General features: G+C 42.0%; 1 protein-coding gene across 1 annotated transcript in view; it reads right to left on the reverse strand.

The window, feature by feature from the left end:
- The window catches only part of LOC122426554 (sterol 26-hydroxylase, mitochondrial), a 39,199-nt gene extending 36,591 nt beyond the window's left edge, over positions 1-2,608 (reverse strand). The window contains exon 1 of the mRNA XM_043445558.1: positions 1,848-2,608. Within this exon, the coding sequence (XP_043301493.1) occupies positions 1,848-2,117 (270 nt within the window). The 5' untranslated portion in view covers positions 2,118-2,608. The remainder of the gene's footprint in view (positions 1-1,847) is intronic.
- Positions 2,609-16,472: the final 13,864 nt, after the last annotated feature.

Consider the following 16,472-nt stretch of genomic DNA (forward strand, 5'->3'; position numbering starts at 1 on the left):
TAAACTTTCTCTGAGAAATGGTAAGAAGTCTTAGTACCCACCCTTGGGGCATCCACTGGGCTGCTCACCATTTCTAGGGTTAAATCAAGCAGGAGAAGCTCTCAGGACTTTGGTTTCTTGGCTTACTTGGTTTCTTGGAGAGGAGCACACAGCAAATGATTTTTTTAACTGTCTCTGAGTGCGTTGTGACCTGCCCACCATACCTCAAAACCACGAACCCAACAGAGAAGACCCCAGGGGAGATGGCAGCGGCCCAGCCAGGTGCAGAGAAATTGTTCAGTTTGGACTTTCAAACACTCACAGTCATTTTCTCTCTCATTGTTAACTCTCAGTCCAGTTTCCTGGGGGGGAGGGGAGGTGGTTGCTCAAATACTGCCATTTCTATTGCTATCGGAGGCTCTCTCTGCTTCTCTTGCCCAACCCATCCCACGGCACATAACTGGGCAGTGTCCCTTGGAAGCCATCTTCTCCCCACGCCTGCTCAAGAGCCCACCATGACCCTTCAGAGGAACCCCCAGGGCCCATAGTCTGGTCTTCAAGGCCCTCCTCAAAGGCCTGTCACAGATATCCCAAGTCCCCACAGTTCCTCCTCATTTTTAACTACTGCCCAGCACAGCCACTAGGTGACCAGTCAGTTCATCAGCCCAGCCCAAGGGCTGTCTATGCTTCCTGTCAGTCACTGATAACCTCACATGTGCCAGGATGGCACAGGCTAATCAAAGGTCCCACTTCTCCCCCAGCCCCAGACTGGCTTCTTCTCCCAGGGCACTCAGGTCTTCTTTCTGAAATTAGCTGATTACTGATTTGTTTACTCCCACTCATTGGAAAAGACCCTGACGCTGGGAAAGATTGAAGGCAAGAGAAGGGGATGACAGAGGATGAGATGGTTGGATGGCATCACCGACTCAATGGACATCATGAGCTTGAGCAAACTCCAGGAGCTGGTGAACGACAGGGAAGCCTGGCATGTTGCAGTCCATGGGGTCACAAAGAGTCAGACACCACTTGATGATTGAGCAACTAACAATCCACCTCTTCCTCAAAAGGAGCATTTAACCCCCATGTGGGTATTGACCATAACTTACTGAAGCTCAGTTCTTAGGAAAGTTCCCGGGGCAGAGCGGGTGCATTAATATTCAATAGTTATCAGGAAGACAGATCACACGTGAATCTCTTCGGTTCACTTCCTAAAGCCTCTCCAACTTAACCAACATTGGGTTTTCCAGTCTCTCTCCATTGATAGTGGGCTATCCATACCTGTCTCATAACAGTGTTCCACTGGATAAACCTCTCACTGGATAAACCTCTCACTGGATATTGATATCTTAACAAAAATGTATCTTTTCATTAATGTCTATGATGTTGCTTTCACTCTTTTAAGCAATGACATCTTTCTTTCCACTAAGGGCAAATTTACCCTGCAAATTGCCAAACCTCTGCAATCCTCCAGAAACCACTTCCTTTGAAAGAAGTCTGGTAGGGATGTCACCACAGAAAAAGTGGTTCTATAACATCCCGCAGCTTGCACACTTGCATCTGATATTCAATTACCAAGACAGTTCCCTTCTCTCCCAACCTCTATCCACTTTAGTCCTAGCCTCCCGACTCATCTCCTGCCTGTGCCCTCCGGCTTCACGCCCTTCCTTGACCTATTTGTTCATTTCAACTCAGAACCGCTACAGATGTCCAGGGTTATGACCACAGCCTCAGTCGGTCCCGGGCTACGTTCTCCTGGTGTCCTCCACGTTTTGTTCACTGTCTCCTCATCCCAGCCTCTCTGTCCCGGTGCTCACCGCATCCCCTTGGCGCGAGCCCCACCACCACCGCCACCCCCCTCGCTCGGTTACCTGGAGCTGGTGCAAATGCAGAACGTAGCCTTGCACCAACAGCTGGAATAAGAGGCGCAGCTGCCCTGGCCCTGAAAGCTCATCCAGGCTCCGCAGCCTCCGATCTCCAGGCCCGGTTCCGGGAGCCTCAGCCGCCTGGGCCGCAGGGAGAGCGGAGGGGATCGCCGCCTTGGCTCTGGCCCCGTACGAGCCGAGGCCAGGGAGTGCCGCCCGCGTCCCCAGCAGCGCCCACCGCAGCCTCGAGGAGCCCAGAGCGCCCATTCGGTTCATGGCTCGCGCCGCCGCGCCTTTGGCCCGCGAGCCAGAGCGCCTGGAACTTGTCCAGAGACAGAACAGTAGGGGCGGTTCAAGGGTACCGGTGGCCCAGGGCGGGCCGGACTAAGGCGGGCCCTTACTGTTCCCTTTTCCTCGCGGTTTTCAGTCCCTCCAGATATGACTTAAGGGACTCACAGAAGTCTCCTGACTCGGGAGGGGCCGGACAACGCCAAGGCAGAAGATGCGCGGGGGACTTAGGGGAGCCCGACGGAGCTCTGACGATGGCCGCCCCTTCCGCGACTGCCCACCTCGCACTTCCGCGAGCTCTCCAGGAGAACTCGAAGTTCGCTTGGTCTCAACTCCCGGGAGGAGTGCAGCGAAGTTCTGAACAGCCCCGGAGCCCTCCAAGGCCGCGAGGCCCCACCCAGGGAGACGGGCCTTCGCTTGACCCGCGGGCTGGCCTCCTCTCTTCCCAGGGGCCCGTTGGAGCCGGCCGCTGGCATTTTCCAAATAGTCCCCAGAGTTAATCCCGGAGTCCGAGCGCTGGGCAAGGAAAGAGGAAAAAAAAAAAAAATCCTCCAAAGGAAAAACAAAATTCCAGAAAACCCGATCCTGTATCCAGGGCCGTCTGATTCTTTGGAGGGAGGAAGCCAAAGTAACTAATTTAAATATTAGTTTTTTTTTTTTTTTTTAATGCAATTCTACCCCCTCTCCCTCCCCGTCACCCACTCACTCCCTTGTCAGCTGAAGCAGGATTTCTCAAACCGCAGGTTGAGATTACGTTTAGTGAATGTGACCAAAATGATCTTTTAATAAGATGGAAAAGAATAAAATAGAACAGAAAATATTGCAAGAAGGAAAAGTATTATTTCATGAAATCTTTGTTTCATATATGTATATTCGAAGTACAAGTTTCAAAAAGTTAAAAACATGACTCATACACATATAAGATAAACAAGGGGTCAAAGTTTGTTCAACCCATTAGAGGTGGAACCAGCAGGAGGATAGTTTGTTCTAAGAGCATTTGAGGAACTGGTTATTTATAGGCAGGCGGAGGCAGTAAAGGCCTGTTAAGATCAAGGGGGCAACAATTAGACTGATAGCTCATATAGCTAGTTGTGGGTTTCTTTTTATTTATCCCCTTAGGGGGTCATAGAGTTTCTTGATTCTGTGACTGAATATCTTTCATTAGTTCTGGAAGTTTTCAGACTTTCAAACTTTCCTTCTACCCCATTTACTTTTCTCCTCTCCTTCTAGGACTTCAAATTATATGTTAGACTTTCTAAATGTTTCCTTCCTGTATCTTACCCTCTCTTTTGTACTGTTCTATCCTTTAGTCTCTTCTAGCTCATTAATTCTCTTTTCAGCTGTGTCTATGTTAAATCTATCCATTGAATTTTAAATTTCTATTATTTATTTTTCAGTTTTCAATTTTGATTAGTTTTCTTAACTCTATTTTTTAAATATTTCTAATTTTGTGCCAAATTCTTAATTTTATTTTTTCTTATCCCTTTTACTTTTGTAAACATAGTTACAAAAGTTCTAAGGATTATGACCAATAACTCCAATATATGGAAGCTATGTGGAACAATTTCTATTGTTCATTATTTCTGGTGGTTTTGTGCATATTGTCAGGTTTCTTCCTGGGCCTGGTTTCTTTTGATTGGGTGTTCATTCAGAAAATGTATTCTTTAAGTTTCTGGTGGAACGAATTTGAAGTTTAGGATGATTTCATTTTCCTTGCAGAAGATTTACTTTTGTTTATTGACAGTTGCCTAAAGGCACCCACAATCCAGAATCACCAGAATTCCAGTTTCAAGGAATGAGATGCTTTGAAACTGTACTGCCCTCCTTTAGAAGGCTAGTGTATTTCCAGTCCTTAATCCTTTTGGGTTCCAACTCAAAGTTTGGGCATAAGAGATTATGGACTTCAGTTATGCTTCACATAGCCCCGTGAATCTAAACCACTCAGCTTCTCAGCTACTTTTTCTGAAAATGGGAAATACTACTTCGAGGAACCGGCTTCCTTAGTTGCTCAGTGGTAAAGAATCTGCCTGCCAATGCCGGAGACTTGAATTCAAGCAGGAGATGTGGGTTCCATCCCTGGGTCAGGAAGATCCCCTGGAGGGTGCATGGCAATCCACTTCAGTATTTTTGCCTGGATAAGCCCATAGAAAGAGGAATTTGGTGAGCTACAGTCCATGGGGTCGCAAAGAGTTGGACATGCCTGAGCTTCCGAGCAGCATGCACTAGGAGGACAGTGGTACCTAATACCTAACTTACCCTGGGAGTTCTGTCTTCTCCTGCTTCTTATCTGATAACCCTTTATTGCTTTGTTTGTTCTCTGATGCTGATGCCTTTAAGAGAATGCTGGTCATATTTGATTCAGCTTTTCAAGTTATCCTTTGAAAGAGAGTTGAGTCCAGTATTAACAGAAGTGGAAATCCAATTTATGCTTTTATCTTTATTCATTTTCTGTCTTCTGGGTTCATTTTCTTGATATATTTTATTTCTGTTGCTGTGAAGTCACTTAGTCATGTTCAACTCTTTGCCAACCCCATGGATGATAGCCTGCCAGGCTCCTTTGTCCATGGGATTTTCCAGGTAAGAATACTGGAGTGGGTTGCCATTTCCTTCTCCAGGGACCTTCCCAATCCAAGGATCGAACCCAGGTCTCCCACACTGCAGGCAGAGCTACCAGGGAATCCCATTATATTTTTAACCTTTAAAAAAAAAAAATCATTGTTTAATACAATTTTGTTTCCTAATAAATGGACTTAATGCTGCATATTTTCTTTTTTTTAATATATTTTATTTATTTGGCTGTGCTTAGTTGTAGCATGTGGGATCTATTTCCTCAACCAAGAATCAAACTCGAGCCCACTGCATTGGGAATGCAGACTCTTAGCCACTGGACAACCAGCAAAGTCCCCATATTTTCACAATACTATTTTGGCCATATCCAATGAGATCAATATGCAATTTCTTTCACTGTCCTTCATTTCCCAATAGTTTGTAGTTTCCACTTTGATTTTCTTTTTAATCTAACAATCATACAGAAAGTTCTTTTTATTTACTTGTAAATGGTTGTAGTTTTCCTTTTTGTTTTGAAAAGGACCATTCATTTATTATTAATTTATAATATTATTACTTTGTGGTCAGAGTGTATATGATCTGTTTTTTAGAATTATTAAAGTGTCTTTGATGGTCTAGCACTTTATTTTTCTGAATGTTTCACATACATGTTTGAAAAATATGTATTTTCTGCTTATTAACTTATTAATTTTGTTATTTAAATCTTCTGTAGCCTTACTTATGTTAATTTCTGAGAGAAGCCCATTCAGGTATTCCCCAAATTTTATGAATTTGTGAATATCTATTTTTCTTGTATTTCCAATAGCTTTTGTTTTATATTTTGAAAATCCATTTTTAGTTTCATAAAAACTCATGACTATTGTATATTCTTGATGGATAGCATCTTTTATAAATTTGAAATATTAAATTGCTTTGGATTTAGTTTGTTTGACTTTAATATTGTTACTCCTACTTTATTTTTATGCATTTGTTTGATATATCTTTTATTAGTCTCTCCTATTTTTCAGATTATTTTGATTTAGAAGTATCTCTTATAAATACCATGTAGCTAGATTTTTTTCTTACCTAGCAAGAGAATCTTTAAGTAGCAAACATTATTTTTATAACTTGAATGAAAGTTTAAAAGTAAATAAATGAAATGAAAGAAAAAGCATAATTAATGGATAATTCATAGAAGAGGAAATATGCATAGAGGAAGGAATATTGCTCTTTAGCACGTGCAAAAATGTTCCACTCTACTTGCAATAAAGACAAATCAGAATTACATCAGAAACCGTTTTTCACCCTATAAGACTGACAAAGATCAAAAGTTTGATACCACTATGTAGTTGAGGGTGTAGGGAAACAAACTCTCCATCATGATTTAAGGGAGTACAATTGCTGCAAAGTTTTCAAAATTTAAGGTGCACTTACTTTTGAGCCAGAAGTCCTACTTGTAGGGATATTTTTTCCTACAGATATACTTGCACATTTGCAAAATCACAAGTATACAAGGATACTTATTACAGCGTTGTTTGTACAGATAAAGAAAATAATGGAAACAACCTGAACACATCAGTAAGGGACTAATGAAATAAATTCTAGTAAATCCATGCGTTGGAATCATTTGCAGCTTTTTAAAAAAAGAAACAGTGATTCAGCTCTAGGTGTACTGATACACAAAACTTCCAAGATATATCTTTTTAAATAAAAGCAAGCTGTAATGGTATGGTAGGCTACCACAAAATGTTGGCATATGCATGGAATATCTCTGGAAGGATACACATGAAATTTGTATTAGTAATGGCCTTTAGGACAAAGGTGACAGGGACATAACTTCACAGGATGCTTTTTGGCTCTTGGAATTGTGTAACATGTATTGTAATATGCCTTTTTTTTTTTCAAGTGGCTTATTCAAAAGCCACTAACAAGAGAAGCCACATAGCAAGCCACATAGTAAACCATTTTCTTTTGACATTTCTGGAAATTTGTTTCCCAATGTGACATCTGACTGTTAATTTGGTCACTTGGATCCTCACCTAAAAGTAATTGTTGTTCAGTGGCTCAGTCCTGTCCAACTGTTTTCGACCCCATGGACTGTAGCACACCGGGTTTCCCTGTCCTTCACCATCTCCTGGAGCTTGCTCAAACTCATGTCCATTAAGTCAGTGTTGCCATCCAACCATCTCATCCTCTGTCATTTTCTTCTCCTCCTGCCTTCAATCTTTCCCAGCATCAGGGTCTTTTCTAATGAATTGGCTCTTCACATCAGGTGGCCAGAGTATTGGAACTTCAGTTTCAGCATCAGTCCTTCCAATGAATATTCAGGATTGATTTCCTTTAGGACTGACTAGTGATCTCTTTGCTGTCCGAGGGACTCTCAAGAGTCTGCTCCAACACCACAGTTCAAATGTACCAATTCTTTGGTGCTCAGCCTTCTTTACGGTCCAAACTCTCACATCCATATCTGACTACTGGAAAAATCATGAGTTTGACTAGACGGACCTTCGTTGACCAAGTAATATCTCTGGTTTTTAATACACTGTCTAGGTTTGTCATAGCTTTTCTTCCAAGGAGCAAGTGTGTTTTAATAATATATTAAAACAATTAAATCCTTACATACATATAGTACCCTATTTTTTTCTTTCTTTACTTCTTTTTTCCTCTTTCTTTCCTATTTCAGGGGAGGGAGGTATCTAGAAAGAAGTGTTTGGGGAAAAACATATATTTGAAGATATCCAGGAATTAAGTACAAGGACAAATAGTATGCATAAATAATGGTTTGAGATGTGAGAGTAGGTAAAAACTAGTCTGATTCTTTTAATTAACTCATACATTTTTGTGATTTTGCAAATGAAAATAAACAAACAAAAGTTTTCTAGCCTCCTGAGCATAGAGAATTTATGTTTACCTTGTTTTCCAAGGAATTAAATTATACAGCAAAACATCCCCAAAGTAAAAATCACCAATAAACCACCACTTGAAAAAGTATATAAAGTAACAAATTGAAAGACTTCTGCTCTGCCTCCCCAGTTACATTCCTTTAAAATGAAGTCCTGTTCATAATTTACTGCATATTCTTCCAGACCCTGTTCTAAATTTATATAAACCCTTTTTTTACCTGTCAGTGAAAAAAATCATGTTGATACTTTAATGTAAATTCCTTTAAATATTATGAAGTCTCAGGGCTTTTTAAAAAAATATACCTTTTGACTATTTCTATTTCTTCCATGAAGTCCTTAGTCATATCCTTTGATCTTTCTCCTTTTGGATTTTTTCGCCTTTTCTTATTAGTTTGTTGGTGTTCTTTTAGGGAGATCTATTACATGTATTGCAAGTATTTCCTCCTGGTTGTCTGTTCTTTATATCTTGGCTATTATTTAGGGTACCTTGTTAATTTCTGTGTGGTCCAATCTAGCGTTTTTTCCCTTTTATGACTTCTGGGTTTCATATCATGCTTGGGACAACCGCAAGATTATTAGGGGAAAAAAATCCTCCTATGTTGTACCTTATATGTGACAATTTCACTTTTTTACCTGCTACTTTTTTTTTCACAGTTAGCAATTCAATCCATCTGGAATTAATTTTTGGCTTTGGTGTGACCTAGGATCTTATTATCTAATTATTCCCACATCACTTAATTAAATAATATCCATAAATAATCTATTAATTAATTAAATAAATAATAATAATATAAGTAATAAATTGTTCCAACGTTTTACTAAATGACAGCTCAGGAGTTTGATGGATACCCCATCTCCTATCTGGGAGCAACATTCTTTACATGACAGGACTCAGTTGGAAATTTGATCTTCCATTCCAGTCCAGAACATTCCTTTGGTGCCAAGTAGCTCTCAAGAATTGCCTCTGGATCATCCCCTGCTGGGCTTCTCAGGTGGCTCTACTATTAAAGACCCACCTGCCAATGCAGGAGTCACGAGAGATGTGGGGTTTGATCCCTGGGTCAGGAAGATCCTCTGGAGGAGTTCATGGCAACCCACTCCGGTATTCTTGCCTGGCGAATCCGGTGAGCAGAGGAGCCTGGTGGGCTACAGTCCATAGGGTCTCAAAGAATCGGACACAACTGAAGTGACTTAGCATGCACGCATACATCTCCTGCTACTGTGATGACCATCTGGAGCTCAGAGTTCTAGTCCACTCAAGGGTGACCCTCCATCTTCACTGGAGGCCAGAAGGAGATGGGAAGAACAGGTCTTTCTACCTCATGCCACTCTGCCTCCCCAGTGTTCATAAGACCAGACAACACTTGTTCCTTTAGCAAAAAGTTAGGACACTTCCAGAGGTAAATCCCTACATAAGAGAATCAAACATGTTAAATCTCATTTCTCCTTTAAGTTGTACAAAGGTGGGCAGCTGGTGGCCCAGTCCATCCAGACCCTGTGCTTCAGATGCTTCTCAAGCAGTTCTCTAACTGTGTCCTTCGGTTTGTTCATTGTTTCTCTTGCATCCTCTTCTTCAAGTCTTAAAAGAAACCAGCCCCACTGAAACCTTGATCTCAGCCTTCTAGCCTCTAAAACTGTGAGAAAATAAATTTCTGCTAAGTCACTCAGTCTGTGGCACTTGGTCTGCCTTTCTTGAGTCTGTGGCAGCCCTAATAAATTAATACATCACCTCTTTATAAAAAGACCTCCTGCTTATAGCAACTTATTTGAATATAACAGTCTCCCTGAGTAGTTAGAGGTTCTTCTTCTTCTCCTCCCGATAAGGTAAATAAAGTTCAGTGAGGTAAAGAACAATAAGTGGCAGAGCAAACATCAAACCCAATGCTTTGGGTACTGAATTTAATGCTCTTTCCACCAGATTTGAGGTGAAGGGGGAAGGATTAGGTAATATGAATGTTTCTACTGCAGAAATGGGAAATCAAGAGGAGCCTACTATCACCCTGGTTACCAAAGGCTGGGTGATGGTCAATAAGAAGGAAGAACCACTTACCTGGTCCTGCGTGATGACAGATTCCTGAAGCAAACAGTACTCTCAGCCCTAGTGACTTCAGAGAGGGTAACTCACCGTTAGCCCATTCAGGGCATCCATGCTGAAGTCTCTAAAAACATCAAGGGTATGCGCTGCCTTCTGAGTCTGCACACTTTTATTTGAAATTCCATTTTGTACCATTAAGTTATCTTCTGTAAATTTAGGAATACCTGCCACTCTATAATAAATAATCTGTGGAGTCTTTGTCCCAGGTTCCTGAGATAGAGCTTCTAATTGTTGGAATTTTGTCAGTGATGGGAGTGTCTTTGTTGGTGGATCCCTAGATAGTTTCAGGATGGAAACTGGCCATGCTGGAAAAACTGGTCACATAATTAGAGGGTTGAAGCTTCAAGACAGGGGATACCAACTCTCCTTCCTTCTGGGAAGGGGAGGGAGGCTGGAGACTGGGTTCATGGCCAATGATTCATAGGCCGATCTCTGCCTATATAATGAAATCCCAAAAAAACTCTAGACACCAAAGCTCAGTTGAGCCTCCTGGTTGGTGCTAGAAGGGTGACACATCCTGATTTCATGGGAGAGAACATGGAAGTTCCACGTTCAAGACCCTTCTAGAGTTCGTTCTAGGGAATTCCTTGGCAGTTCAGTGGTTAGGGCTCTGTGCTCTCACTGCTGGAGGGTCTGGGTTCAACCCCTAGTCAGGGAACTAAAATCACACAAGCTGTATGGTGTGGCAAAAAAAAAAATAATAACCCAAAACCTTTATAGAGCCAGTCCTATAGGTCTCTTCTTTTGGCTGGTCCTGATTCATATGGTTTATAATAAAACTGTAAGTATAGAGCTTTTTTAAATTCTATGAGTCATTCTAGCGAATTGTCAAAGCTGGAGGGGTTGTGGGAAACTGAATTTGTAGTCAGTTGGTGAAAACTACAGGTAGCCTTCTTGCTGTTGTTTAGTCGCTAAGTCGTGTCTGACTCATTGCAACCCTATGGACCGTGTAGCCTGTCAGGCTTCTCTGTCCATGGGCTTCTCCAGGCAAGAATACTGGCGTGGGTTGCCATTTCCTTCTCCAAGGGATCTTCCCAACCCAGGGGTTGAACCCGTGTCTCCTGCATTGGCAGACAGATTATTTATCACTGAGCCACCAGGGAAGCCCCAACCTTGTGGTTGGCATCTGATGTGGGGGCAGTCTAGTTGGGGATGATGCGTTTGACCTGTCGAGTCTGCACTGACTCCAGATAGTTAGTGTCAGAATTGCAGTACTGTACCTGCCCTTTCCCTTCCTTGTGCTTGGTTCTAACTTTGAGGGATTACATTGTGTCCATCACATGTGAGGTGCCCAAGCTTGTCCTCAGCTACTATGGCCTATGCTGCCATTAACTGAAATGTCTTCATTTCTACCTGGCTTCACTTTCTACCCCTATTCCTGACCCGAAAGCTCTCACGTCCATCTCTCTCTCGCCTCTCTCTCCTCTCTCACTTTCTCTCTCCTACTTTTCCACCCTCCACATCTTTTATGGGTTCCTGGGAGCATCTGACTCTTTCTGAAAAACTGTGAGGTAATCTCAGGCCTATCTACCTATATGCCCAAACATGTAGTAAGATGTCCTCATCCTTGGCATGAGGGAATCTCTGAACCTTCCCTTCCAGGAAGGAGGCACAGGTGTGTGTTGTTCTCGGGTTCTCGATCACTGGCAGAGGAGAAGTGCAGGACATGGTCGCTATATCAGGGACACACATCAGCCTAGGAGGAAGAGCGGGGGAGGAGAAGGAGGGAGAGAAAGGGGAGGACGGGGGAGAGGAGGAGGAGGAAGATTTAACACTTGAGGACTTGTTATGTGCCAGGCACTGTTTTGACCATTTCTAATATGAGTTCATTTGATTCCCTCATCAATTCTAAGAGTTAATAATGTTACTATCCTAATATGACACAAAACAGTGGGGGCAGAGATTAAAAACAATTTTCTCAAGTCATACAGCTAGTGAAGTCAGAGCCAGAATTCAGAGACCAGGGTCCCAGTAATGATGAATGCTCTGTATGACTTCTTTTCCAGTAGACCTCAGCCTCGCTGCCTTCTCTCTACCAGCTAAGGTAATTCTTTTGCTCTCAGAGCAGAAAATCCTGGCCCCCCATAATCAAATATTTTGTTTGAAATATTCCAACACCTGTCTGAACTTCAACTTTTGCAATGCAAATAATTGACTATTTTTTCTCTGTGTCAATCTTTCCCTGAAGGGAATGAGATGAAACCCTCCAACCACTGCTTCCTTAATGTGGGAGGGCCCCTGGACTACCTGGGGGCATCTGGAGGTGGTGCTGGACTTGGACACTTGAATGGGGCTCCCTATCCTGAAACAAAAGAATTTGTTGAAAAAGAAACAGCATGACTCAGTGAAAAGAGCATGAGTTTTATTAAAATGCTTACAATGTTTCATTAAGAAACAAAAGCAAGTTACAAAACCCTTTCAACAGTTGATTCTCTGTCTCTCTCACACACACACCTCACTGGAAATACACACACCAAATATAATAATGATTCAACTTTATAATTTATATTATATGATAATTTTATTTTATTCTTTATACTTTTCTGTATGTTTTCTTAATTAATTAAATGAATTTCTTTACAGTTAGAAAAATGCTTTAAAAAAATTTAAAAAAAAAAAAGAAAAGAAAAATGCTTGCTCACAACAGCAAAGGACATAGGTTGTAAAGCAGTCATCCCCAGTGGCCAATGGACATCTTCTGCTTTAATAGTCCTTGTGTTCTCCTTGATCCTTTGCATGTTTGAATACATGCTTTATTATTTTACTTTTTAAAATACTTTTTTGATGTATGTTTATGTACAGTAAAATGCTCAGATCTCAAGTGCACAATTGACTAGTTTTGAAAAATATATACATCCATGTAATCAACCACCAAAATCAATGAATGTTTCTATCACCCGTAAAGCACTTTTATTCCTTTTTCCAGCAATCTCCTTACGCCAAAGCGATCACTGTTCTGATTTCTATCACTAAAAAAACTAATATAAGGACTTCCCTGGTGGCACAGTGGACAGAAACCCACCTGCCAGTGCAGGGGACATGGGTTCAGTCCCTGGTCTGGGAAGACTCCACATGCTGTGGAGCAACGAAGCTCTTGCCCCACAACTGCTGAGCCCATGTGCTGCAGCTACTGAAGCCCGTGCTCCACCATGAAGAGTAGCCCCCTCTCACCACAACTAAAGGAAGCCTGAGCACAGCAATGAAGACCCAGCACAGCCAAAAATAAATAAATACATACATTTATAAAATTATTTAAAATATATATATAAAAGGAATTGGATAGCATGTACCCTTGTGTGTGGTTTCTTTTATACAATACAATATTTTGGAGATTTATCCATGTGGTTGTATATATCAATAATCCATACCTTCTTTATTGCTGAGTAATATTCCATTGTAAATACCAAAACTGATGATCTGTTTCCCTGTGGTACATTTGGGTTGATTCTTGTTTGGTGATATTATAAATAAAGCTGGTAGGAACCAAAAAAATAAAGAACATAAGTTGTATGAACATACAGACACAGGTTCTGATCCTGGCCTTGTTGCTTATCAGCTATAAGATTTGGGGCAAGTTACATAACCTTTGAACAAGCCTCAGTTCCCAACAATTAAATAAAAATGAATAATACATACCAAATTTACATGGCTGTTGTGAGAATGAAAGATAATATCAGCAAAACCCGTCAGTTAACAAATGGTCATTATCATAATGTATGGGATTTCTGGGTGGCGCCAGTGGCAAAGAATCTGCCTGCCAATGCAGGAGATGCAAAAGACTAAGGTTTGATCCCTGGGTCAGGAAGATTCCTGGAGGAGGAAATGATACCCAACTTCAGTGTTCTTGCCTGAAAAATTCCATGGGCAGAAGAGCCTAGAGAGTTACCATCCATGAGGCCGCAAAAAGTCGGACAGAATTGAGCAACTGAGCACACCCAGGTGACAACAAGACATCTGGCCCCAAACCACATGCTAAGTAGCTGGGTCTACAGGGATGAAGACACCAGTGAGGATGAACTCACAGCTGATTACTTACTGATGTCTTCATACTGGGAGCACTGGTAAATTCCTGGAATGGGTAGGAGGCTGAAGTTCAGGTTTTACTAAGAAGGAGAGGCACCCTCAAGCACTCAACCACTTTCCCCTTAAAGACCTTTACCAAACTCTGGGATGCACAGAACGGGAGATTGAAATCTAAGGAGAAAACCCTCCACAAAGGCGAACATTTCTTTTGTCAGTCTTGAGATATATGTAGCATTACAATGTACTGGCTTGGCCAAAAAAAGTTTATTTGAGTTTTTCCGTGTGGAAAAACCCCAATGAACTTCTTGGCCAACCAATGCTTCAGTAGTTAAGAGGTTCTGTTCCCAATTCCAATGGAGTAGAAGTTGTTTCCACACCAGCAAGCAGTGCTCCCATACCAGCTGGGTGTCCCATAATTACTCAATTCTGACACTAGTTACTCTGGAGAGAGGATCAGATTCCATGGGTTAGAGGCTCAGTCCCACAAGACTAACCCTCACTTCAGATGTCAATCACAAGTCCAGATTGTTACCTGTGCTTCTAACTAACCAGCTACAGATTGGAGGGTCTCCTTTTCTTCAGACATCAGTCACAAGTCAAGGCTATTATCTGTACTTCTGATCAACTGGCTATAAGTCAGAGGTTCCCACAACTCCCTTCTTGGGTTTGATTAATTTGCTAGAGCACTTCATGGACTCAGGAAACCCATTTACTCATTAGATTACTGGTTTATTACAAAGAATATTGAAAGGATACAAATCAACAGATGAAAGAACTGGTTGGAACAAGGTCTGGAACAAAGGAACTTTTGTCCCCATAGACTTTGGGCCTGGCACAGTGGCATGTGGAAGCATTGTTTCCCTAACTTGGAAGCTCTCCAAAACCTTCCTTTGGGTTTTATGAAGGCTTTATTACATAGGCATGGTTTAGTAAATAACTGGCCATTGGTGACTGATTCAACCTTCAGTGCCTCATCCTCTCCCTGGAATTCAGAGTTCCACCTCAAGGTTGGTTTCTCTGACAACCAGTCCCCATCTTTAGGGGTTTTCCAAAAGTCATCTCATTAACAAACAGTTGTGGAGGAAAGGGGCTTGTTATACAAGATAATCATTTCACTTTTCCAGTCCTGAAACATTTTCAGGAACTGTGAATAAGACACCAAATGTAACAGAAGATTCTCCCATTGCTCTTATCACTTAGTACGTTCCAAGAGTCTTGGGTTGTGTGAGCCAGGAACCACTGATGAAGACCAAATATATATGAGAAATATATTTTGGTCATCTGAAAAACCACATATGTATTTCTTATTAATCATGATAATAATGCAAAAGGCAGGAAGGAGTAAATGGAGCTAGAGGATCTGAACATTCTAGCCTTATGCAATAAAACCAATAATTCACGTTAAACTTTTGTTATTGCTGCCTAACATACTGCGCAAGTACTTAGCAACTAAAACAACAGTCATTTTATTACAGGTATGGAGGCTGATGACAAAGAATTTAGAATGGGAACAGTGGGAATGACTTGTTTCTGTTACGTAATGTCTGAGACTTCAGCACGGGAGACTTAAAGACCACGGGTTGGAAGAATCTGGAAGCGCCTGGTGACTCAGAGGCAAGGACTGCTGTCCCGAGTGTGTCCTCACATGGCCCTTCATGTGCTTTGGCTTCCTCATAGCATGGCAGCCACAGAGTGTAGGATTTACCACATGGCAGCTCAGGGCTGCAAACGTGAATGCTCCCAAGAATAAGGCAGAAGCTGCATGATACTTTATGACCCAGCTTCAAAGGCGACACAGCATCACTTCTGCCACACTCTTTAGTCAAAGCAGTCAGGTGTTCTCCCCAGTTCAAGGGGGAGGATATTAGATTCCATTTCCTAATGAAAGAGTGGCAAGGTCAGTTGTAGATCTACACATGTGTTGAAATTGTTGTAGCTACCTTTGGAAAAAACAATCTCTCATGTTAGGCATCGTGGAAATGCAAATTCTATATATACCATGTATAGCATAAATTACTCCAGAGATCTGTGTACTAAGACTGATAATGTCATTATTACAGCCTTATCTGCTGATCTCATGATCAGTTTCCAGCTGACCTGACATGGAAAACTCCACTCTAATGTATACGTTTGTGATGGAGGGAATTGTGTGCCTCCAAACACATGTGCTGACGTTCTGATCACACTGTGACCTTATTAGGGAACAGGGTCATTGTGGATGTAACAAGTCAAGATGAGGTCATACTGGAGTAATGTGTGTGCATGCTAAGTCACTTCAGTCATGTCTGACTCTTTGCAACCCCATGGACTGTAGCCCACCAGGCTCCTCTGTCCATGGGATTCTCCAGACAGGAATACTGGAGTGGGTTGCCATGCCCTCCTCTGAGGAATCTTCCAGACCCAGGGATCGAATCTGTGTCTCTTATGTCTCCTGCATTGGGAGGCAGGTTCTTTACCACTACTGCCACCTGGGAAGCCCATCCTGGAGTAGGGTGGACCCCTCTTCCAACATGACTGGTATCCTGATGAAAAGGGGAAATCTGGAGATAGATATGCACACAGGGAAGATACCATGTGAATGTGAGGGCAGAGATTAGCATGATGTGTCTACAAGCCAAAGAATGCCAAAGACTGCCAGCATGCCACCAGAAACTAAGAGGGATGCCCAGAACACATCCTCCCTCACAGCCCTCAGAAGAAAGAGACCCTGCTCACACCTTGATCTCGGGTTTCTAGCCTCTGGAACTGTGAGACAATAAATGATTATTGTTTGAC

This window comes from Cervus canadensis, chromosome 24 (genome assembly GCF_019320065.1).
Source record: "Cervus canadensis isolate Bull #8, Minnesota chromosome 24, ASM1932006v1, whole genome shotgun sequence".
NCBI lineage: Eukaryota > Metazoa > Chordata > Mammalia > Artiodactyla > Cervidae > Cervus > Cervus canadensis.